The 26,524-nt window shown below is 35.4% G+C and overlaps 1 protein-coding gene across 1 annotated transcript; it reads left to right on the forward strand.

Moving 5' to 3' along the window:
* The first annotated feature begins 3,430 nt into the window (after positions 1 to 3,430).
* Positions 3,431 to 26,498, forward strand: LOC111703488 (uncharacterized). The gene is made up of 22 exons (XM_023475435.1): positions 3,431 to 3,578; positions 6,181 to 7,101; positions 7,869 to 8,139; positions 8,927 to 9,159; positions 9,712 to 9,961; positions 10,570 to 10,913; positions 11,525 to 11,858; positions 12,154 to 12,353; positions 14,577 to 14,749; positions 16,582 to 17,309; positions 17,947 to 18,060; positions 18,740 to 19,039; positions 19,454 to 19,783; positions 20,095 to 20,172; positions 20,749 to 20,889; positions 21,341 to 21,430; positions 21,674 to 21,741; positions 22,337 to 22,402; positions 22,641 to 22,730; positions 23,565 to 23,621; positions 24,347 to 24,418; positions 26,187 to 26,498. The coding sequence occupies exons 1-22, from the start codon at positions 3,526 to 3,528 to the stop codon at positions 26,284 to 26,286; spliced, it is 5,013 nt and encodes a 1,670-aa protein (XP_023331203.1). The 5' UTR covers positions 3,431 to 3,525; the 3' UTR covers positions 26,287 to 26,498.
* The last annotated feature ends 26 nt before the right edge of the window (positions 26,499 to 26,524 follow it).

Raw genomic sequence — 26,524 nt, forward strand, 5'->3', positions numbered from 1 at the left:
GGAAGGAGGATTAAGAGAAGAATAAGAAAGTTGCTGATTAAAAAGAGTAGATAATGTGGAAGGAGGATTAAGAGAAGAATAAGAAAGTTGCTGATTAAAAAGAGTAGATAAAGTAGAAGGAGGATTAAGGGAAGAATAAGAAAGTTGCTGATTAAAAAAGAGTAGATAAAGTAGAAGGAGGATAAAGGGAAGAATAAGAAAGTTGCTGATTAAAAAGAGTAGATAAAGTAGAAGGTGGATTAAGAGAAGAATAAGAAAGTTGCTGATTAAAAAGAGTAGATAATGTGGAAGGGGTATTAAGAGAAGAATGTTGCAAATAAAAAGATAAGGTGAGAAGGAAGAGAAGATTAGAGAACATTGAGAAGGATGTAGATAAAGAAAGTAGGTGAGATGAAAGGGAAATGTAAAAAAACATTCAGAAGGATGTTAATAAAGAAAGAAATTGAGATGAAAGAAAGTTGTAAAGAACAATGAGAAGGATGCAGATAAAGAAAGAAAATGAGATGAAATGGAAATGTAAAGAACATTGAGAAGGATGCAGATAAAGAAAGAAAATGAGATGAAATGGAAATGTAAAGAACATTGAGAAGGATGCAGATAAAGAAAGAAAATAGATGAAATGGAAATGAAGGAACATTGAGAAGGATGCAGATAAAGAAAGAAAATGAGATAAAAGGGCAAATGAATGAAGCCACACCAAAAAGGTTGGAGGAGTTAAAGGGTTAGGAGGGCTAATGGAGCCACACTTAAAAGGTTGGAGGAGTTGAGGGGGAAGGAAGGCGAATGGAGCCACACTGGAAAAGTTGCAGAAGTTGAGGGGGAAGGAAGGTGAATGGAGCCACACTGGAAAGGTTGGAGAAGTTGAGGGGGGAGGAAGGCGAATGGAGCCACACTAAAAAGGTTGGACGAGTTGAGGGGTTAGGAAGGCGAATGGAGCAACACTAAAAAGGTTGGAGGAGTTGGAGAGGAAGGAGAAGGTGAGGGGGAAGGAAGGCATATAGAGCCACACTAAGAAGGTTGGAGAGGAAGGAGAAGGTGAGCTTGGAAGGAAGGAAGGCGAATAGATCCATGCTAGAAAGGTTGCATAGAAAGGAGAAGGTGAAAAAAGGGGTAACGAAGACAGCTACACTAAGAAGGTTGGAGAGGAAGGAGAAAGAGAGCTAGAGGGAAGGAAGGCTTATTGAGCTACACTGAGAAGGTTTGAGAGAGGAAGGAGAATGGGAGGTTAATGGAGCTGGGGAAGATACAAATTAAAATGTTGGAGAGTGATAAAAGAATATATAAGACAGGGAGGTAAAGAAAACAAGGGATCGGAAAGTACGAAGACGGGGTGGAAGGGAGGATATGGGAAATGTTGCATTGGAAGGAGAGAAGGTATAGGTTCAGAGGAGAAGGGGAGGTTGTGGAGACTGGACGAGGAGAAAAAAATTGGGTGGAAACATGGAAAAGGGAAGGTTATAACGGGGAAAGACAGGATGGTGGAGCAGGAGGGAAAGGAAAAAGGAAAGTGGCGGAGGAAGAAGTGAAAGTGGGGTGGGAGGGAGGAGAAGGGAAGGTTTAGGAGAAGGAGAGAAGAAGGCGCCGGAGATTTCGTACATAACTTTTAAAAATGTTAAAACTCTGTAAACTAATCTTTTCTCATCAAGCTTATATATTAATTTTGCTCTAGAAAATTAGCCCCACCCCTCCCCGCTAGTTAAAAATTGCTAATTTTTCTACTTTTATGTTTGAGAAAGTTAAGTCGTCTTTGCTTTCTTATGTATTATGTATTACGAATCTGGGAAAACTTTTAGGACAAGTCGTCTTCAATTTCAATTAAAATTTTTTAAACGTTTGGACTGGCTGCCATTTTGGAAATCAGGTCTCACATGCCTGTAGGTTTTAAGCGGCTTGCCGAAATCGTCGAAGAAACTTGTGAAAACTGAAGTTAATACATGGTGAAATAGGATCTCTAGATAGTTTTACCGGAACATATGAAATATAAAATGTGACTTTTCATGGTTAAATCAATAGTTTTCAATTCCCTTCACGGCTACCTTGACAAGTACCTCGGCCGGCCGGTAAAGTTGGTAGTTTTTTAGAGATTTATCTCTTCGGCCCCTGATTTCACGAATATATTGGAAGAAGCTGAGGAAGGGAGGGGGAGGGTCTGTCCTAGTGAATGATTTTTGGACCCCCCCCCCCTCCTATCAATTTTGTACATGACCATTTATTTTTCAGCAAATTTATCATTATTTATTTTTTTGTTATTTAGGGTTAGGTTAGGTTAATATACTTTCTGGGCCGAGCGCTGCGGCTAGGATGGGCTAGGGGGCCGAGCGCTGCGGCCACGGGTTAGGTTAGTTAAGACACATTCTGGGCCGAGCGCTGCGGCTAGGATGGGCTAGGGGGCCGAGCGCTGCGGCCACGGGTTAGGTTAAGTTAAGAAATTTCCTGTCACACCCATGTACAAAATTGATAGGAGGGGGGGGGGGGGTCCAAAAATCGTTCTCATAGGAAATTACCGAGGGGTAAGTGCAAATATGGACAGATCCTTTTTATGATTCATTTGGACCCCTCGGGCCCCTCCCTCCCATCTACCAATTTTGTACATAAGAGTTCGTATGTTTATTTTATTATTTTAGGTTTAGGTTAGTTGAATACAATTATTTGGCTGAGCGCTGTGGCTAGTACTAGTAATTTGAGATGCATGTACAAAATTGATACAACAGGGGGGGGCGTCCAAAACGCTTACGTACTTGATATTTAGGTAAGTACCTAGTTGACGATTTTTGAACTCCCCCCTATCAATTTTGTACATGGATCTCATGCAACACATGGATATAATTGATCTTGTGGCCGCGGCGCTCGGTCCTCTAGCCGCGGCTCTCGGCCATCTAGCCTGTCCTAGCCGCAGCGCTCGGCCCCCCCTAGCCGCTAAGCTCGGCACAGAAATTGCCTAAACCTAATCTAACCTTTAAATAATAATGAATTAAAGATATAAAAAATAATAATTTTGCTCAAAATTATTCGTGTACAAAATTGAAAGGAGGGGGGCGGGGGTCCAAAAATTGTATACAGGACGTACCCGATATTTACTCGTAATAGTTTGTAATCGATCGTATTTAGTTCTTTTGGGACAGTCCAAGTGAACGATTTTTTTACTCCCCCCCTCCCGGGGCCCCCTCCCCCTCCCATCAATTTTGTACATGATTTCAGCAAAATTGTTACAATTTATTTTTTATTATTTTAACGTTAGGTTAGGTTAAGACAATTTCCGGGCCGAGGGATGCGGCTAGGGCAGGCTGGGTGGCCGAGCCCTGAAGCTAGGACAGGCTAGGGGGCCGGGCTCTGTTGCCACATGACCAATGACAACCAAGTACAAAAGTGATGGGATAGGGGTTGGTCCAAATTCGTTCTCTAGGAAATTACCGTTCTTCTTCACCTCATGATGATATTACCTTTTTTCAGATCTTTCTCACCAGATTATTGCGTTAAAAGTTTAAACTCAATTTGTGCCAGTTAAGGGGCTTTGAGCTGAATGATATGGATCGTTCCCAGGAAAATCAAAACCCAGGGAAGATGAACGATAACCACAGGTGAGGTTTTATAATCATTTTTGTACATGAAGCTTTGATGCCACGCATTACGCATGTTCATAGTTGGACATGTGGCAGCAGCGCCCCGACCCCCTAGCATGTCTTTGCCGCAGCGCTCTGCCTAGAAATCGTCTTAACCTAATCTAATCCTCAAAGATATAAATGTTGTAAATTTTGTTGAAATATTGGTTATGTACAAAATTAATTGGTTGGGGGGGNCAAAAAGCGTACTCTAAGACTAATCCCCAAACCATTCTCCAGAATTACTGGTTGAAGCAACCCCCATTGTCAGGACCTGTTAAAAATTCACTTTATTCAATTTTTTGCAGCCTGGTGTGAACTTAAAAATGGGTTATCAAACCCCTACATTCATATCCAGTTAAATATTCATAAAATATTACGCTCATGGGAACTTTTCCTGCTAAAAGTGTTAATGATTTATTTAATTTTGACGCAAATCCGATTATTTCATATAAAACGGATCTGGATTAGTATCCACCATTCCCGAAAACCTAAAAATACTAGCGCCTCTATAGGAATACTTAGTTTTAGGTATATTTACGTAAAACTTCGTATGCTCAACTCAGGGTTCCTTCCAGGGATTTTTGTAGCAGTTCAGGATAAAAGCTAAGTGGCACATTTTCAAAAAGTGGCAAAATTTACACACAGCCCGCGAAAACTTTGAAGAAAATTTTGGGATTTTGGTAGTAGAATAGAGCGTTTTGGTGCTGTAAAAAGGTCAATAACCAGGTCCCTCCTATAAGATTTTCATTACTATTTTCTTGAAACTTTGGGTTTAAAAAAATATTTTTATTGTTTAAGATTTCTTTTTGAAGTCAAGTATGTGCACAGATTAGCTTTTGAAAAGGGGGAATTCATGTGTGACGCTTAAGTTAACCAATTACAGACCGATAATTTTAACCAATAACAGAAAAGGCATCAGATTTACACTTTTTGTGGCAGATGTCATGCATAAGGATTATGTTTATGGCAGATTTAAAGCTCATTCATAATTTTTGTGGCAGATTTCATGCATCAAGATTATGTTTGTGGCAGATATAAAGCTAATTCATAATTTTTGTGGCAGATTTCATGCATTACGATTTTGTTTGTGGCAGATTTAAAGCTCATTCATAAATTTTGTTGCAGATTTCATGCATTAAGGTTATGTTTGTGGCAGATTTAAAGCTCATTCATAATTTTTGCGGCAGATTTCATGCATCAAGATTATGTTTGTGGCAGATATAAAGCTAATTCATAATTTTTGTGGCAGATTTCATGCATTACGATTATGTTTGTGGCAGATTTAAAGCTCATTCATAAATTTTATTGCAGATTTCATGCATTAAGGTTATGTTTGTGGCAGATTTTATGCATTAAGAAATTATGTTTCTGGCAGTTTTAAAGCTCATTCATAATTTTTGTGGCAGATTTCATGCTTTAAGTTTATGTTTGTGGCAGATTTAAAGCTCATTCATAATTTTTGTGGCAGATTTCATGCATAAAGACTATGTTTGTGGCAGATTTAAAGCTCATTCATAATTTGTGTGGCAGATTTCATGCATTAAGATTATGTTTGTGGCAGATTTAAAGCTCATTTATAATTTTTGTGGCAGATTTTTTGCATTAAGGTTATGTTTGTGGCAGATTTAAAGCTCATTCATAATTTTTGTGGCAGATTTCATGCATTAAGATTATGTTTGTGGCAGATTTAAAGCTCATTTATAATTTTTGTGGCATATTTTTTGCATTACGTTTGTTTGTGGCAGATTTAAAGCTTATTCATAATTTTTGTGGCAGATTTCATGCTTTTAGTTTATGTTTGTGGCAGATATAAAGCTCATACATAATTTTTGTGGCAGATTTTTTGCATTAAATTTATGTTTGTGGCATATTTTATGCGTTAATTGGTAGCTTTTCCCCAAAATTGGCAGATTTATTTCTCTAAATTCGCAATTTTTTTTCCTAAATTGGCAGATTTTTGCCCAAAAATTTCAAATCTGAAAGTGGCAGGTCAGTTGGGTCAGGGAAACTGGCCAAAATTTGCTCTGGGAGGAACCCTGGCTTATCTTTTGGTAAAGAACTAGCGTATATTTACGTATTTTTACGTTTTTTTCTTTTTTCTTTAATTAAAAAATTTGATGCAAAACTAAAAATGCGTATATTTTCATGAATTTTAATTTAAGTAATATTTCCAAGTTTTTTGGGTTTTATTTTACGTTTTATAAGTTTTTTTTTACAGTTTAAAAGTTTGATACATTGAAATATTTATTTTCAAGTAAATAGTTATCCATCCGATGTTTTAGTTGATATTTTGCCAATTATATCCGGACTGAATCTGTATATTTTCGCGGACAATTTTTGCCGATTTTAAAGAATTTGACCGCGTATAGACGTGATTCAAATATGAGACATAGTTCAAACATGGTTGGTTCCTCTGAAATTTTCAATCAGTGGAGATTTGAGCTGGCACTCAATTGGAACATGTTTTTTGCCTTTTGGCGGTTCATCGACGTGGTTCAATTTCTTTAGATTTGACCTCAGTAGATCTGTCCATCTTAAGCATTGGAAATTATTTTTAACTTTTTTTTCTTTTCTTAAGATCTGATGCCCCTGAAAGTTGTACTCAAGTTCAACAAGACCCTTCTCTAAACAGTCCTACTGAGAATGTACTTTCACTCTTTGTCAAGGTTGATGGATTTATTCCATTTGTTAAAGATGTGGAGACTATATATTTTACTCCAGTTACTGTCCAAGCTAGTTTAGACATAATTATGAACGAACTGTCAGCACTGGGTCCTCATCTCAAACCTGCTAGGGAGCTTAACATGGAGAACTTGTTTGCTGCAGTTTACAGCCCGGACGGAGAATATTACAGATGTAAGATACTCCAGGAGAACCAGGAAAAGGTTCAAGTTCTTTTTGTAGACTATGGAAACCAGGAGGAGAAGAGTAAGGATGACCTGTTTGAACTCCCAGTGGAACTGAAGAACCTGCCGCCTTGTGCGTATTGTATTAAAATCCACGAAACGGAAAATTTTGAGAAAACTGAAGAAAACATTAGTTTGCTGGAAGCCATGTTGCTGGACAAACCTGTTCAGGTTTCAGTGGAAGTCGTAAACTCCAAGATGGTTGGAAAAATATACGTCGACAATAAAAAGCTAGATTTAAAGCTACTGAGTAAAATTAGCACAGACAGGCCCCAGGCTTTATATGATTCGGTAACTCCTAGTCCTACTTCAGAGTCCAGAGTTGTCAAGACTAACAATAACCAGGAGAAGATTAAAGACCTAAATCTAGGACCTGGAGTAGTTGCATGCAACCCAGGAGAGAAAATACCTGGTCTTGTTGTATGGATTGAAAACAAGAATGAGGTTTGGTTCACACCAACATCTGAGATGATCAGACTGGAAGATATGATGGACAGGATGGAGAAGGAATACTCTCAGTATCCAATGTTTGAGAATCCTTGTGTTGGAGAGATTTATGGAACTTTATATTCTCAAGACAACATGTTTTACAGGTGATATCATCTTTTTTTTCATACAATCAAAATATCAAACTTTTTGTATCAATAATTTAGATTTCCTGACCATTCTTTCTTTCATGCTAGTCCTTTTCCAATTATATGGGACTTTTTAATTAATTAATAATTGTTCTAAACCTAAAAACTAAAATTGAAAAATACGGACAAATATATTGTAATGTTTTTATATTGTTTGTATGTCATCATTACTTGTGAGGTAAAATCTCGTATATATTTGATAAAGTTTATTTTGTTCCTTATTTGAAAAGTCCCAGGACAAATTTAAATATTTTGGGATTAAACTTGTCAAGTTGGGGAAAAATTGTCCATTCCCGTTGGTAGTGTACCACTAAGATGTGTCTCGTTTAAGTTTGAACCGCTTAGTGGGGGAATTAACCGTCTGAGCGTTTAAAGGGACTGTAAGCTTGATTTAAAGTAACTCTCCATTCAAAGATGGCAATGCCCGATTCATAAAGGTGAAACATTCATTTGATCTATTTAGTGGAAAATACTGTTACTATAGGTTTAGAAGTGATTAATTCTGATGGTTACTATATTTTTTTCCTACGGTAGAAATGCGTAAGTTAGAAGAGACCACAATTGAGAATAATAGGTTTTTTTTCTGACGATATTATTTATACTTGATCAAATAAAGGGTTTAAGGGTACCGTGGTAAATCGGTCATTGCCATCTAAATACAAAAGTTTCGCTTTGGAAAACCATTCAAGAGTAAAATGAAGTAAAATAAATTAAAATTGGTCTAGGTGCCAGTTAGAGCCTGGATACTTGGCTCGTTTTATCGACTATGGAAATACAGAGAAGAAGAAGAAATACGAATTCTATGACCTACCGGCAGATCTGAGAAATTCTCCTCCAGCTGCGCTGAAAATCAAGCTCAAGAATACAGATAGAACGGTTAAAGATCTGGAAAACGCTTTGTTTTACGTGAAGGTTGACTTAATGATTGACAGTGAAGGAGTTGGAACCTTCTACAAAGACGGGGTAGAGTTGTTCAAGAGTGAGAGTGCGGCCAAGGTTTGCTCTTGTTTGGTGATGGCTATAGTTATCTTTAACCTGTTAAATCGCTTCTTTAAAATATTTTTTTTCTCACTTTTTTCCTTTTCTGCATGGTCTGGGTTGCCCAAGATGGTGCTTCATGCAGATCTCATCTCGTATAATCTCGTACACGTACAAATTACAAATAAGAATGATATATTTGTCGAAATTTAAAGGATGATGTGATATCTTTATATTATGTTCATGCTAGTATATTTTCCCTGGTGGATGGTTGTTGTTGCCATTTTCCTGTTCATCCCAGTGTTGATTAAAGGGTTCTAAATTTTTTCTTCTATTCCTCTTGAAAGTATTATTTAGATTTTGATCTTTTAAATTGTATTTTAACTTTGAGAAAGTGCTTAAATCAAAGTGAAATTTTTTTAACTTTATCAAAAGCTCTAAAGTTCAAGCGTCCTAAGAAATACTCTTAATCTTGAATGTTTGATTTATCTAATGTTGGCACTTTAAAATCTTTTAAACTTGAGAATAATTTATCCTACAATGAAAGTTATCCATGCAGGGTATGACTCAAAGAGGAATTAAATTATTCTATTGTTCTGCATGGAGATCAATGCAAGATCCTAACATTGACGACACAAAAAATTGAAATTTTTAAATTTATTTTTGGAATTTTTCTCATCCTTATGTTCACAGTAGTAGATAAAGAAGCTCTTGAGTTTTAACCTTTATTTCCATAAGATTTATGAGTTAGTCCTTAAATTACTTTCTACTTAAATACTTGGTCCATCTTATTTCCATAATTTAGGAAGCAAAAATGGTAGATAATGATAACCCTGAGGTGTTGCTCCCCCTGGGGGTTCGTATCCCTGTGTGTGTTGGGCACCTGGAGAGTTTGTCCAGGATCTGGGTATCAGTCAAGGACTTCCCTGGACTACAGAACGAAGAGAATCTGGTCCTGGTGGTTGGGGATCTATTAGATCAGGATAATGGGAATATGGTTCGGATTAAGCCGGTTCTGCACATGGTCTGCAAAGCTAGGTAATCACATTAATCCTCATTTATTTTCTTTAGTTGGAACAGATTTTGGTCATTGAAAATATTGATATTTTTACTTAACAGTGTCTCTTAAAGCTCATCATTTTCAACTTAATTTTGATTTTGATGATCAAAATTAGAATTAAACAATTGTAGTATTGCCATTTTGAACCTGTTACATAGAAATTAACTGTTAAATAAAATACCGCACAAACAAAGAACATCCCTCCCCCCCGCCCCCTCACTATCACTAAAATTCTCAACTATATTCTAGATTGAACAGATTTTGGTCATTGAACCAGTGATATTGTTACTAAATGGTGTCTCATAAAGATCATTTTCTCACTCAATGAAAGTCTAATTCATTTAGATTTAAAAAATAAAAATTTGAATTCAACAACAGCAGCATTGTCATTTTAAACCCGTTTTAATTAATTAATTGTCAAATAAAATACTGCAAAAACAACCCACCCCACTCCAGTCTAAATACAATTTATCTTTTGATAATTTTAATAACTAAAAAACGTTTATGTTTACATTTTCTCAAAAATTTAGGTTCAGCAGGGATGGAGAGATGTACCGCGCTCAGATAGTATCACTACATAAGGACGGAGCTACTGCTGATGTGATCTTCATCGACTTTGGAAACCGAGATACATGCTCCGAGTTCTACAAGATAGATGGAGACCTGCTCTCTCTACCTGCTGGAGCTCGTCCCGTCAAGCTTCTTGTTAACTCAGGGGTAGAGGAAACAAAGGAGAACTTGGTAAAGTTGGAGGAGAAACTTATTGAGTCGGATATTGAGGTAAACTTGGATAAATTTACTTTGTCCCACCCATCATGGCCTCTTTTCTATAAGGATTCTTTTAGTTCTTTATTAAGAACCATGGGTGTCCCTGACTTTGGTTCAAATCTTCCAATTTTTGGCTGCAGTGCAGGCCCAACTTGTGTTCAATTTTCCAAAAATAAAATAAAATTGGATACTTATGACCTCTTATAACCTTTAATGACCTCAACAAATAGAAAATGTTTCAACTATGGTTTTATGCTTATCAAATAAAAGCTAGGAACCCTGGCAATTCAGTAGCAGCAAAGAATCCTGTGTTTGACCAAGTCTAGTCGCCTCGATGAACCTTTAATTTTCCAAAAATAAAATAAAATTGGACACTAATGACCTCTTATAACGGGCGGGGCAGTGCACCCTGCTGCCTGGGCGGTCTGGGGGGCCCACAATGGGGTCTCTTGCAGATTTCAATTCCTTATGATTCCTTAATGACCTCAGCAAATAGAAAATGTTTAACTATGGTATTTTGCATATCAAACAAAAGCTAGGAACAAAGTAAATACAGTAGCAGCAACGAATACAGTGTTTGGCATTCTAATCACCTGTTTAAATTACTTTATTGTTTCCAGGTGATTCTTGCGAGGGAAGGACCTGACTATCTCGCCAGGCTGTTTGTGAACGGTAATGAAGCTGATCTTGGATTCCTGAACCAGGATTTGATCAGCACTGATTCCACTGCAGATACAGCAACCATCAATATCTCTAATATCTCCTGTAGAGAGAGTAGGTTTGTCCTAGGTGTAGAGATCCCCGTCATTGTGAACCTGGTGGACTCTGTGGAGAGGGTCTGGGTGTCTAGTGTGGAAAGTCAGGCTGAGCTCGTCATCCTGATGGCGGACCTAGATCAGAAGTTTGAAAAAGGAGAATTGGGTTCTCTTGAAAACCCTATGGTTGAAGCTCTGTGTGTTGCAAGGTAAGTTTTTCCGGAATTGAAGGAACCTTGTTTCAAGTTACCCAGTATTTATAGATTGGCATGTCTGATTCGCAACAGCACCCTTTAGCACTTTATCTGTTCAAGATTGAATGAGGTATATTATTTATTATCTTTAAAATTGGTTTCTCTATTAAGTGTCTTCAGATTTCTGATGAACAATTAATGAAATTTTAAGAATTTAACACTTCAAGATAGATAAACAATTTTATGTTCTTCATTGTTAATCAGACAGAGGGTTAAATGTAATGTTCTGAATCTGACATTCCAATAGCCCAGAAACGGCCCTCCTGCCATACCCAGAAACGTCTCACGAGTGTGACTGGTGGAGAACCTGAGCTGTCCTATTATGTCTTAGCAAAAATCGTACCTTAACCCTTTCCCCCTTTCCTTCTTATGATTATTAAAATAAAATCTTTTCTGACACTCCGGGGCAATTTCTTGAAAGCCAGATATCACATCAGGGAACTAGAGCTAGCACGACATGCATGTCTACAATGAAACCGTAACAAAAATATTAGATTTTTTTTATTATCAACATGTAAAACTCAATGCATGCAATTGAGAATTCTTGTCAGTTTATCTATGTTTAGTTTTAGCGAAGATAACAGTTTGTACCGGGCTAAAATTCTGAGTGTAGAAGATTCCAAGTTTGAAATCCGATACATTGATTACGGAAACTGTGAGACGAAACTGAAAGAAGAATTGCTCGAGCTACCGGTCAGCTTATCTAGCGCACCTGCCTTCTCCTGGCAGGTCAACCTACCCATCATGGCCGGGGTCGAGAACAGCAAGGATAACCAGGTCAGGTTGGATGAATTGCTGACGAGTGAGGGGATCAAGCTCAAGATGATCTCGGAGGAGTCTGGAGAGATAACAATTTTCGGAAACCAGATTGATCCCGCTCTGTTTCCTTCCAGCAAGAAGGTACTAATTGTTTACATTGTCTAATGAATTTTGTTTGTTGTCCTCTCATCTGAAAGTTTAAGTTCCCGAAGATGCTTTTAAGTCTAAATTTATAAAGAACTGCGTTGTATCACTTTTGTTTACCAATTTTTTAATAGAAAAAAAATACAAATGTGGTTTTTGAAGAAAGAACAAATTATCGACGAATTTGAGCTAAACATTTTTAAAGACTGCACAAATAATCGACGACTTTGAACTGAAACGTTTTTTGAGCAGGAACAAATTATCGACAACGTTTAAATGCTTTTATTTTTAGAATATCCCTGAGCAAGTAATGGAGCAGAGTTCCGGGGAACTTGATGTTCTAATGCCCTTTGTAGAGACTGTAAAAAGTATCTGGGTAGTACCTGTAGATATTCAGGGTCACCTCAACCAACTAATGGATAACATTGCAGCTGTGGATGGAACATTAAAACCTCTGGAGAACTGTACAGTTGGATCAGTTGCTATCTCAAGGTAAATATTGTTTACTTAGAACTTTTAAAAATACACTAAGAGAGTTGGTATAGCCCCCTGATAAATACTTAACTTCAACATATATCGTAACATTTTATTATATTATTCATAAACACAATGTTTTATTCTTCAATTTACATCAGAGGTGAATATAATTTTGATTCTTCCTCCACCCTCCTCAATTTTTTTTTGATTTTCTTCCTCAAATTTGACAACAAAGAATACATAATTTTTATTATGATGGCACCGGCAAATAATTGTTGGACTTGATCGTCAGTCCAGGGATATAAGGTTTCTTGATAATCCTTTCCATAGTATTTAACTTTAGTCTAGGGATATAAAGTTTCTTGATAATCCTTTCCATAGTATTTAACTTCAGTCCAGGGATATAAAGTTTCTTGATTATCCTTTCCATTGTATTTAACTTGGGTTTTGTATACACTTTTTCTTCTCAAGTTCTCAAAAATATCTAATATCTTAGACTATATTATTTAGAATTGTGCGCAAAAAACTTTTAGTTGGGTTTTTCGGTGCATTATAATTATAGTTATCGTTGAAATGGGCTGACTAGTGACTATTCTTTTACTATATTTTATGAAGTTGTGCGCAGAGCGCGAAAAATTTGCAAGACGTTTTTTACACAGCATAATAAATATTGGGTAAACTCAAACCTTCCACTTATCCTTCCCCTTCCCCAACTTTCCCTTCCCTACCTTTGTCCTTCCCCTTCTCTACCTTTCCCCTTCCCTACCTTTCCCCTTCTTCCCTGTTCCCTCCGTTTTCCTTCCCTCTTTTTCTTTCTTCAGTTCATGAGACTAAAATTTTATAAAAAGGTCATTTCAATTTTCGGAGACTATTATCTCTTAAATGGCGCTAGAAAAGAATTGATTCTTTGCAACATTCCTCAATTGTCTACTCCCTATATCTTTGCAATCTGATTGTGTAAACCTTTGATATTTCAAACTTAGATTATTTGATCTGACAGAATTTTGAAAATTTCTGAAGTCCTCGAAATTGGGTTGCAAAGATTTAGAGATTAGAGTTTGTAGCAAAGAATCAATTACTTTGTATTGTTGTTTTTGTCCTTAATATCTGACATGACTGTCCCTAATTATTTTACCACAAAAACACTAAAACAAGCAATAAGAAGTAAAAAAAATGTGCTCAAACTTATGGTTTTTATTAGATGTATAAAAAAACTAATAAAACAAGGTCTACTGCCCAAAACACTTTTGACGGAGTACACTAAAGAGCACGTCTAGAATGGCATAACTTATGAGAAAGAAAGCGATGCCAACCAATCCACCTTAACCATAAGATGAAGCAAAACGTTAAAGTTGATGTTTAATATCTTTCAACCAAGTTTGAAACCTGTAAGAACGGATTAAGTAGGATTTAAGAACTAAGGAAAGCTACAAATTTGAGAGCTATTATGTCCCTGTGGGACAGGCTTTTTTAACTTGACCTTTTAGGGGTGTTAGGAAGATTTCTTCATATTCGTTAATGAATATAAATATGAAGCTGATATTATTTTGATGAATGCTCTCCAGGCTCAAATTTTTTTCCTCCCACTATTGAAACAAACAAAACATGCGGCATTATTTTTATTGGAAACGGACAAAATAAATTTTTTTTTAAATATTTAAAATTTAGAAAAAAAAATATAAAAATTAACTTGTCGGAAGAAAAAAATGGAACCAAAATCTAATTTTTTGAAACTTTTGATCTGAAAAATCAAAAAAACATTACTTGTAACAATTTTTTATTTATGTGAGGTAATCTAAGTATGATATGTGCTACTTGTCCAGGAAGATGGGATTCTCTATTTAAAGTCTCCATATTGTTTTCTGATCCAAAGAATTTTTTGATTAAGAGTTTTAAGTCCCATTTTTATTTAAACCCCCTCCCCCCTTTAAAAAATGCGAAATTCTGAGCTGAAAACGATACCCTTAATCCCGATTGCTAAATCTCAATATCCATTGTGGACACTTCTGATTATCTGCTTTTTTTGGATATCCCTACTGGGTTCCGACCCTTGAGAGTTCAAATTCCGGCTTCTGATTGGCTGTTCGGTTCATGCAAACTACACACTGATGGGTTGAATTTTAAACACTTACCTGGAAAAAGATAAAATTAATCTGTAGATTAACAAAAAGAGGAAATTAGGCATCAATCTTGATATCCACAGCTCTGTTTACATATTCTGCATGAATATTGTTCCAGGTACACAGATGGAGGATTGTACCGATGCAGGGTGACTGAGGAGAAGGATGGGAGGATAAACATCCTCTATGTTGATTACGGGAATACAGAGTGGAAGGATAAGAAGGATTTAATGGATATCCCCGAAGAATTTTGCAAGCTCCCTGCAGCATCTTTAAATCTAAACATCAAAAGTAAGTTCAAATATTTTATTTCTTGAAAGTCTCCCATGAGATTCTCATTCAAATAAGAGTTATAAAAGGACAGGAGATGTAATTTAATAAGATCCTCCGTTTTTATAGGAACATGTCCAATTTACAAAGTTACCTTTTATACATTAATCTGATCTAAATTGTAGAATTATCGTTGTCTTTCCAGCTTTCAGTGTTAAATTCTCACAATTTCCTCTATTGTTGCATCAGAAATCAGTAGACGCTTCATAGAGAAACCAATATTGAAATTATGAATTTTCAAAGAAAAAAGCATGGATACATTATTCCTTCCTGATAAGACGAAGCTTTTAGTGGTTCCATGCATTGTTAATCGGAACTGCTACGCGAAGGGTCACTAAAAACTTACGTCTGGAGTTCCTTCTAGTTCTCTTCAAGTCGATTTTAGTCAGGGGGAGGAAACGTCATGTGTGTGTGTCTGTACCAAAAGAGTGTGTGTAAAGTTTACTGAACAGAAGGTGTGTACTGTAGGTATATACAGTACATACGAATCTCGGTATTTGTACAGTCTAGGAGAGTACATTTGTTTATTGTTAATTGTTTACTTAAAAATAAGTTTAATATACATGTAGTATATTATTTATATATTTACAGGGTGGCCAAAATGTACGGATTGTACAGATTTTTTATTTTGTAACCCTAAAATTGTACGGATTCTATGGATTTTTTTTCAAATTGTACGGATTCTACGGATTTTTATCCTGGAAATACACCGGTTTTTTTTATTTTCACTCATTTCAGCAAGTTTTTCATGAAAATTTAAAAAAAAAATCTCGTCAAAATGAAGTTAGATAAACTTATTTTCTGCATTCTAAATAATATTAGATTGATTAACGTTTCAATTGACAATCAAAATTAAATCATAATTTTCGAGATCCCAGTAGTGTTCATTTGAGAATATGTTCCAGAAGTGTTCATTTGAGAATGTGTTTATCTATCTGTCTTTCTGTCTAGCTATCAGTCTAGCTATCTGTCTAGCTCTCTGCCTAGCTATATGTCTAGCTATATGTCTAGCTATCTATCTAGCTATCTGTCTATCCATCTGTATATCTATCTGCATGTCAGTTTATCTATCTTTTTATTTATCTGTTTATATATCCTATCTGTCTCTGTTTATCTATATGCGTATGTGTCTATCTGTTTCTCTGTCTATCTATCTGTCTGTCTGTTTATCTATCTATCTGTCTCTTTATCAGATCTGAGAACATCCTCTCAGGTTTCTTCCGTTAATCTGTAAATATTTTCATTCTTAGTTTAATATTAACTTTCTTTTAATTGAGTGTGCAACCCCTGTACCACGCTATTTTTAATTATATTAGATCCTAAAGCTACACTCCACTCTTTCTAATTATAACTTAATTGTTTGTTTGTTAAATGGCCTACACACTGATCTAAACAGTTTTAGAAATTAAAATCAACGCTCTTTAGTTCTCTGGTTCTCTGGTTCTCTGATGTACGGATTTGTTCAAAAAAGTTTTGGCCACCCTGTATTTAAGTCATCACTAAAAGCCAAATATTCATGCAAAGAATATAATTTGATTAAAGTTTACAATAAACTAGTCGTTATTCAAGCTTAAATACAATTCATTATTGACGACATTGTTCTGCAATGTCCTTGACTGTAGTTATGTTGTATGTCTGCACCAAAAGAGTGTGTGCAAGGTTTATCGAACTTGTTTGCAAAGCAGTGCGACTGGATTTCACATGCCAGACCAGCGCCATTTCCTTTCCCTTTATTCCTACTCCCTGATTTTAGTAATAAATTCAGTTCACAATGAGGCATGTTTTCATTGTAGAACTTGGGTTGGAGAATACAGAGAACAATATTCTTCTGCTCAGTGCTGTATTAGAGAAGCAGGATGTGATCAACATCAAGTACAGGGTTGTCGATGGAGTTATCCAGGCTAAGCTCAAACCTGAGTTGACCCAGCGCCTGGTCTCTCAACCACCTGTAGACTTAAACCTGACTACCCCTGAGAAGGAGAAACCTAGTTTGATAACTAGTCTTACAGAGTCTGAGCGTGGATTTGAGCAGATTAGAGATGAAACTATTCTGTGCAATTCAAGAATTCTTTCAACAGATTCAGAACCGGAGAGGGTGTTTCTGGATATCAGCCAGAAAGGTCAAGTTGCTATAAACATGAACAACTCGGGAATTGGAAAGGTTTTATCTCCGGAAAACCCTCAGTCGAAAAACAAAACTGAGCCGGTTCCGAAAGCTATGGTATCATCCGAAGTTTTTCCGGAACCTCTAGAAGCTACTCTAACAGCTACTCCAATAGCTACCAATATAGCTTCTCCTATAGCTACCAATATAGCTACTCCTATAGCTACTCCAATAGCTACATGTATGTTTACTCCTGAAGCTACTCCTAAAGTTACTCCTTTATGTACTCCAATAGCTACTCCAATGGCTACTCCAATGAATGAGAAGAATGTGAACTGGAAGTGCGGGGATAGAGCTGTTGGATTCTGGAGCTCAGAATGTTTGTGGAGAGAAGCTGTAGTTATTCAAGTTTTCCAGGTAACCTTATTCATCAAAATTGGATACGGATTCAGGATCAAAATACTGGATCCGTCGTGTCCAGATCCAGTTAATGAATATTTCTTTCAAGTTTTGCCAATTTATTTGTCTTAACACTGCCATTTCTTCCTTTTTTGCTATTTCTTATTCAAAACATTCATGAAGGCTTAATGATGTTTTTGGTCACATGGATCCACATATATTTGTGAATCCTGAGCCCGCTCGAGCCTTTGGCTCGAGCCGTAATTCCTAAAGCGCGACTTTAAGACCCCATCTTTGACCCAACTCTGGCGACAGCTTGGGTTACATGATGGACAGCTGCTCGACTTAAGTAGTTAGGCCCAATGAAAATAAAACCGACCTTGGTTGGTTTTACTGGAGAATAAGGCTAAATGTTGAGTCTTGTTCTCATAAAAACTAGGAATGAGCCAATTCCTACCATGAAAATCCGCAAAATAGAATATTAAACCGGTTTTTTGAATTCATCACGGTGGAAAATAAGATGCAGCTTGAATCTGAAGGCTCAAGTCGTAAATAAGGTCCAACGACAGCGAAGACCCGAGCCGTATTTCCCCGAGTTTTTTAAATCGCGGGCCCTGATCCATGAACCTAAAATGTTATTGTGAATTCTTGATAGGACTCAGCCCTGATTGCGAACACGGATCCAAGTGTAGAGAACATCAAAGTTCCATTTAAACTGCTGAAGAGTCCCGAGATGTCGGTCCAAGCGTTAAACTTGCTAGAGGATCAGGTCGGTAGAATCATTATGATATTAGATCATAAAATTTGTTTTTATCTACATCTTTTATATCTTTAATTCATTTGTTTCAAAGCATGATTTTATCTTTTAAAGTTATAGCTAGTTCATATTTCTTGTATAGATAAAAGAGCGTGGGACAAGTGGTTTAGACAACACCATTGATCTAATCCCTCAGATTTCTTGTATTTATATAAAAGAGCGTGGGAGAAGTGGTTTAGACAACAGCATTGATCTAACCCCTCAGATTTCTTGTATTTAGATAAAAGAGCGTGGGACAAGTGGTTTAGACAACAGCATTGACCTAACTCCTCAGATTTCTTGTATTAAGATGGAAGAGCGTGGGACAAGTGGTTTAGACAAGAGCATTGATCTAACCCCTCAGATTTCTTGTATTTATATAAAAGAGCGTGGGAGAAGTGGTTTATACAACAGCATTGATCTAATCCCTCAGATTTCTTGTATTTAGATAAAAGAGCGTGGGAGAAGTGGTTTAGACAACAGCATTGATCTAATCCATCAGATTACTTGTATTTATATTTAGATAAAAGAGCGGGGTTTAGACAAGAGCATTGATCTAACTCCTCAGATTACTTGTATCTATGTAAAAAAGCGACGGACAAGTTGTTAAGACAAGAGAATTGATCTAATTCCTAAGATTTCTTTTATTTAGATAAAAGAGCTCCGTAAAAGTGGTTCAGAAAAGAGTATTGATCTAACTCCTCTGCCGAGAAAGAGAGTTCTGAGCACTGATGTTCCCGAGTTTGTACCTAGGGCACTACCCTCAGTATCTCCAGCAGTATCCGGAGTACCTGTACAGCTGGAGGGTAGGCAGAGTGGAAATCCTGTATTTTGGGGAGTACCTGGAGAACCTGGAGCTCATCCCAGCCCGTTTACTCATCCTCTCGCCCCTGAGGAGCCCTCGACCCCGTCATTTAACCAGGATAACTTCTATATCAGCCCAACATCTCAGGTCATTATCATTAGGAAGGGGGCTGGGGGGGAGGTTTAAATATGTGCGCTAGTTTAAGTATTTGTTCATTTTCGGAATATTTAAAGGCACCACACAAATCCTTTACCTTCCGGTATTTCATTATTGTATTTTTTATAAGTTAGCCGTATTAAACTTGAGTTTTTTTGTGTGGAAACTCTTGAATAGTTTTTAAAAACAAACTAAGCTTTGTATCATCACTAGTTTCAATATTGAGATTTATTGAGATGTCAAGACAATTGTAAGCAATAATTCCTTTTTAATGAATAATGAAAACTTCTAGAAAAATTGAAAGTTGACCTTCTGGTTACCAAGTATCTCCTCTTTTTTTAGGGATCATATCTTAGCATTTTCAGGAATTAATTGATTTAAAGTTTAATTTCATCATAACCCTAGGTTATGCATGAAAATCTGATTAGCAGTGATCTGAGCTCTGCGATGAAAACTCTATCAGGTTCTACCATGCTCCAGGTTCACATCAAGGAGAACCCGAATTCACCGAAGATCAAGGAAATATTTGATCTTGTTCTCTCCAGTGCGATATTCTATATTAACCATCCTCGGTCCACCTACCTGGTTCAGACCCTGGTCAAATACCTATCCGTCCAGGACTTGTTCAAACTGGTTCGTATTTTGGTCCCCAACTTCACGGTGATAGCCAAGAACAAGTGCGGGACTAGAGTTCTACAAGTTCTTCTCTCTCTTCCCCATCAGGATGTTGTTAAGGTAGGATAAGTTAATTGATATTAGAAATTTCAATTTACAATGTACAATTTGGGATAAAGAATTGTGCTTTTGTGTTAAATGGACAGGAGACGGAATTCTTAGTGACTTGTTGAGTAATGGAATTATGCTTCATTCAGGAGTTGATTCATGTTTGTTCAGGAATGGAATTATGCTTGTTCAGGACTTGATATGCTTGTACAGGAATGGAATTATACTTTTTAAGGAATGGAATTATGCTTGTTCAGGAAGGGAATTAAGCTTGTTTAGGAATGGAATTATGCTTGTACAGGAATGGATTTATGTTTGTTCAGGAGTTAATTAAGGGACTGGAGACAGTGAAGAACATTCCAAGTTTTCTCTCCGACTGTAACAGCACTCATGTTGCTCAGGAAAATATTAGATTTAAATTTTTTTGTTAAAAATCCATCTTTTTCCCCGGAAGTTAAGTATGGTTTTTATTCGCTGAATTGGGAAAAAATAAATGATTCTTAAAGAAAATAAATGATTTGATGGAAAAACAAATAATAGACAATTTTTAGGGAAATTCATGATTTTTAGGGAAAATAAAGGATTATTTAGGTAAAAAGTATTTAAAAAGAATGTAAAACTTGTCTTTTTTATTGATGTTCAATTTTCATTGGTCTTCCCCACAACAACTAATGTAACTTAAATCTTAAATTCATTGACAAAACGCATTGTTTCATGTATCTAAACTTCTCTTGATAAAAGGTTGAAATGATGAAGTTTTCAATCTTTTGTTTAGCTTATTTTATGCTGTTAGAAAGATTAGGAGCAGCCATATGTCAATTGACTGCTCAGTTCCGTTTACGCTATTTCTCAGTTTTTCTTAACCTTGTGATGGAGATCACTCTAATTTTATCTGTAATTTTGAAAATTGATATTTTTCTTCATCCTGTTATAAAATCCATTTTTATTAAGTCTTGAAACTAATATTAATTCTGCAGGCCTGTCTGAACACTACGTGTATAGAGAAGAATACAATATCCTACCTGGTGGCCAGTATCCTCCCCTCCCTAGTGGAGCTTGGGAACGGGGAGAACAGCACCTTCTTCATGCAACAGCTCATTCCCTTCATGATGAAAAAGGTAAATTCCCTCAATGTATAGCTTTGGTAATTAACATTGAGCAATGGATGTGGTGTTAACTGTAAACTACTGTTCATCTTAAGTACAGGGCTGACTATAAAGCACCTAGAGCAAGCTGTACAGTACACAATACATACAGATTAAATAGGAAAATAGGGGCGGTACTTCCTCGCAAAAATGATCGTGTAATCAATTTAATGTTTTTTTTAACCGGGAAAATTACAGATCCAGACATAAGCTTTAGAAAAAGAACTTTTCAAACTCAAAATTTCTTAGTCTTTTACATATATGAATTTTCGTATAATTTTAACACAGTTTTATATCAGTTTCTCGAGACAGAAACATCAGATAAAACTTTCATGGGTCGTGATCAAGAGCTAAAGTGATTAGCTTTCAGCCTATACCCCCTTTCATTTTTCCTTTACTGTCCCTTTAAGGGTTTTATCTTTAGGGGTTCAAAGATGCTAACCTTCTGATCAAATGTGTGATCAATAATATCTTTCTCCTCGGATTCAACAAGAACGGATCAAGAGTGGTTCAGGTAAATTGATATTTTTCAAGAAATCAAGTTCCTTAAAATAAAAATAAAGATTTAAAAATAAAGTTATTAATAGAAATTAAGATTTATCAAGAAGGCAAGATTTTTCAAGTAAACAAGATTTGGGTTAGGTACAGTTACCAATTACTTAAATAAGTTCAATATTTGGTAGGTTTAAAGCTAAATTTTAACGACTAAAATAATTATGTCAAAATTATTTGTAAATCTAATTTTTTTACTGTTTAGTTGGTAGTTGAGCTGGACCCAGACACTGTACTAGAGAAGGCATTTGCCTGGTTCTCAGACAATATTAGGAACCATATTTATCATCCAAAATATTTATGGTGGAAAACAAATTAGTTTTGGGGAAAAAGATTGAAATTTTGGATAAAAGTAAAATTAAAGGGAATGCAGAAGCGTAATTTTAACTGACCCTCGATGCAAAGATAACCAATGCTCGATTTACAACGGTATCATTATAACCTTAATCTGATTATAAATGTGGAAGATAACATAGATTTTCTGACTTAAAAAGTGTTAATTCTGTGAATTCTCCATTGTTACTTATAAGCAAGAAATGCTCAAGTGACTTTTGCAGAGAAACCACACATGAAATCTAACAGTTTTAACAAACAAAAACATCCATGTCTATTTTCTAATTCATACTTAATCATACTTATGAGGGTACCATTGAAAATCGGGCATTCCACACTTGAGATTACACTTACAGTCCCTTTGAATGTGTAAATTCCTTGTTGGTGTCCAATTTTTAATATTTGTTTTTCTTCAAGAACAATCCCCTGATAAAAAGAAATCTAGCATAATCAGATTCCTTTCAATCTTAGCATTAGTAATTATTGAATAATAGCAATACAAAGATTAATATTGATTGATATTTGGTGAATGCAGTGCCATCTACCCAAGAACAGAAGCAGTTTATACTGGCTTAGTTATTCTAGAACAGGCATTCCTTGCGTAAGTAAATTTTACTTTTCCAGAGAAATAACGTTTTTCCTAATTTCTTATTTTGAACAAGTTAATTTTTTTGGGCTTTACCAGCTATATGCATTTTCCAACTTGAATTATTAAATAAAAATGAACACCACTCAATATCATTCAAGTGTGTTGATCCATTTTAAAAATATTTTTTAACTCAGTCACTTAAGTCATTTACTTTGCCTGTGTGCTGATTGTTAATAATAATAATGTTTAGTGTTGAGAATTCGTCTGCGAAGAGAGGAATAATGGGAAGCCTTCTGATAAATTTCATCCGTAGCTTTATATCCCCAGACAGCTGCATTAGGTATATTTAAAACATTTTCTGATGATCTTATTATAGGTGATCAAAAATGTTCCAAATAACTTGATCATATTATAGGTGATTAAAAATGTCCCAAATAACTTGATCATATTATAGGTGATTAAAAATGTCCCAAATAACTTGATCATATTATAGGTGATTAAAAATGTTCCAAATAACTTGATAACATTATAGGTCATTAAAAATGTTCCAAATAACTTGATCATATTATAGGTCATTAAAAATGTTCCAAATAACTTGATCTTATTTTAGGTCATTAAAAATGTTCCAAATAACTTGATCATATTATAAGTCATTAAAAATGTTCCAAATAACTTGATCATATTATAGGTCATTAAAAATGTTCCAAATAACTTGATCATATTATAGGTCATTAAAAATGTTCCAAATAACTTGATCATATTATAGGTCATTAAAAATGTTCCAAATAACTTGATCATATTATAGGTCATTAAAAATGTTCCAAATAACTTGATCATATTATAGGTCATTAAAAATGTTCCAAATAACTTGATCATATTATAGGTCATTAAAAATGTTCCAAATAACTTGATCATATTATAGGTCATTAAAAATGTTCCAAATAACTTGATCATATTATAGGTCATTAAAAATGTTTCAATAACTTGATCATATTATAGGTCATTAAAAATGTTCCAAATAACTTGATCATATTATAGGTCATTAAAAATGTCCTAAATAACTTGATCATATTATAGGTAATTAAAAATTACTTATTTTAACTTGCTAAGGAAGATTATAGAAAACATTTATTTAATTCGATTTTCCGTTCCTCAACATAATAGATATTTATAGACTTGGATCTGCGGGAGAAGGACCATCTGTTGGCATCATTGGAGACGGGGATTCTAGGTATATTTTCATTCAGAGCTAGAAACTTGGATGGTCGGAATGAGTTAATCTCAGTTCTCCTGGAGTTCAACTTTATTGGTCCATTTCAAAGATATGTTTGGTAGAAGAGAATGTGTTAAACTCATTCAATTTATTTAAATAATCAAGCTTGGATAAATGACTGTATTCTATGCAGTCTCTCTCAGTTGTTCTTCTACACCTTGAAGATTCAAATCTTCTCGTAATTCTAACAATATCTTGTAACATAAGGGGTCATTTTGGGAAACTTGATTTCTCCCATTTTGAGGTAACAAATGCCTAACAATATCTTGTAACATAAGAGGTCATCTTGGGAAACTTGATTTCTCCCATTTTTAGTAACAAATGATTTGCACTACCCAGTGAACTTCAAATGAATGTTAATGGTTGCATAATCACCATTTTTAGCACTCCATTGCGAAATCTGTTGTTGTCTGTTTTTTTTCTGTTTGTATGTCATAACTCGAGAACCCCTTGGCCAATATACCTTAAACTTTAATTGGGAAACTCTGTATGAATTCTGGAATGTTCTTGGTCCAAAAAATACCGGGGTTTTCAAGCTTGTAACTTTTAATGTTTAATCGCTGTTTTTCAAATCAAACTAAGCTAGTATCTTCTAAATGTGAAATTTGTTGTAAACTTGTTCATCAATTTTTTTTACTGTTGTTAATGTCGTCTTTGAAGAAGTTAATATTGTCCTTGTCTAGGCCCCTGTTTATCCAGGCAGCTCTGAATCCTGCCGGATGCAAGATATGTCTTCTCATCTGTAAGAAGATCAGGTAGGCCTGGTCACATATGAATACGTCTTGCTAGGGAGGGAACCCCCGGACGCCATGAGCCTCTGCTATGCAGACATCGAGCCTCTCAGATTCGCTAGGCAGACCGAGCCTCCACTATGCAGACAAAGCCTACGCTATGCAGACCGTGCCTCCGTTATGCAGTAAACGAGCCTCCACCATACAGCACAGCTTTTTTAAAATCTTGGTTTTTATGAGTGATGAAAACTTTTAACAATTTTTTTGACGTAGTGGCATAAGAATTTTACTGAAGATTAGGGTTGTTCATTGATTGTCATGATTAGGAACATATATGGACTAATAAAGTGATTTATATTAAAACTTTAAACATTTCTTACGCAAAAAGGAAGATATTTGGAGAAATATTCTGGAGTAAACTTGGTTTGTTTTGTAATTTTTGATTCAAACAATACATTTTTTAAAAATAAATAATAAATACAAATTTTTTAGATTCAATTTGAACTTTAAAAAAAGGTATCGCTAAAATCAAAGATTATAAAAGATGAAATGAAATTCAATTCAAATTTTTTTCTAAATATTTTCTTTTTCGTGTAAAAAAAGTTTTAGATACCACTTTATTTGTCATAATTAGGCACTATTTATGATAATTAAGAAATACTTATCATCTTTGAGAAGCCTCTCATGCCACTGTCTAAAATTTTCAAAAAATTTATTGAAACTTAAAACACGAGTTTAAAAAAACCTCCTGTATTCCACAGGCACATTTTGATGTGTTGCGCATGCTCATTTCTGCAAAGCGGAGGCTCGGTCTGTCTAGCAACTCTGGTAGGCTCGTGTCTGCATAGCGGAGGCTCATGGCGTCCGGGGGTTTCCTCCTTGTCTTGCTGTAACCAACCGAATGGATGGGTTTGAAAGTCGACTTTGGGCTCAAACTACGTAATTATACAATATTAAAACGTTTTATAAATCAAATAAATCCTAAAAAATTTATCCACCACTTTAAAGGGACTGTGAAGGAAAAATGAAAGGGGGTAAAGGTTGAAAGCTTATCACTTTAGCTCTTGATCGCGACCCATGAATTTTATATCTGATGTTCCTGTCTCGAGAAATTGATCTAAAACTGTATCTAATTTATACGAAAATTCAAATATATATGCAGCATAACTCCCACCAATGAGAGTGCAGTATACTGGTCACGTGTCTCTGTCTTTGTCACATGACCAATTTACTCTGCACTACTATTGGTGGGAGGTCTGAAGACGTCTTACCGACTTAAAAGTAATATTAAAAAATAAAAATCAATATTATAAAAAAATACCTTAATTATAATTAGGTTTCTCTGTAATATCTTCGTTTTCAGATTGGTTGCATATTTGCAGAATATGAACTGTTTAAACCTACCATTTCTTTGCAAAATTGTAGATATATATGAATTTTCGTATAGTCAGTTTTTTATCAATTCCTCGAGACAGGAACATCAGATATTAGATTAAGGGGTCGCGATCAAGAGCTAATGTGATTAGTTTTCGAGCCTATACCTCCTTTCATTTTTCCTTTACAGTCCCTTTAAGTCACTTAAATAACAGTCATTATCAGACAACATTTCTAGGGTACTTTGTAAATAGGGCTTTACTGCTGAAAATAAAAATAAAAACATTTAAAAGTATATAAAACGGAGAAAAAAGTTTTAAGTCCAATTTTAAATTTCCAAATTATGAATATAGTGAAATATATCCCCTTTCGTTGACTCCTTTAAAAGAGACTAAAAAGTTCCATATTTGTTGTGTAGAGGACCGATTAAGGCAGAACTGCAGGCTGTTTCCTCGACCTATTACTCCCTTCTCGGAAACAATGTCTGGGGAGAATCCATCATCAAGGCTCTCAAATAGAAGCTCGAATTCAAAGGAGAATAAAACAAGAGAAGTTTTGAAAGAGTTGAACCATAATGTAAGGGCTCTGATTTAGAGCTCGAAACCGGAAAATATTATATGTATGTTATTGTTCCATGTATGTGTAATTATAATATTTTCATATTTTTTTTATCATTACCAGTTGGAATGTTAATCAATGTGATTTTTTTGTAAATATACTATTTACTGTGCACGCTTTCACCTCTAGGATGTGAAA

This window comes from Eurytemora carolleeae, unplaced genomic scaffold, assembly GCF_000591075.1.
Source record: "Eurytemora carolleeae unplaced genomic scaffold, Eaff_2.0 scaffold449, whole genome shotgun sequence".
NCBI lineage: Eukaryota > Metazoa > Arthropoda > Copepoda > Calanoida > Temoridae > Eurytemora > Eurytemora carolleeae.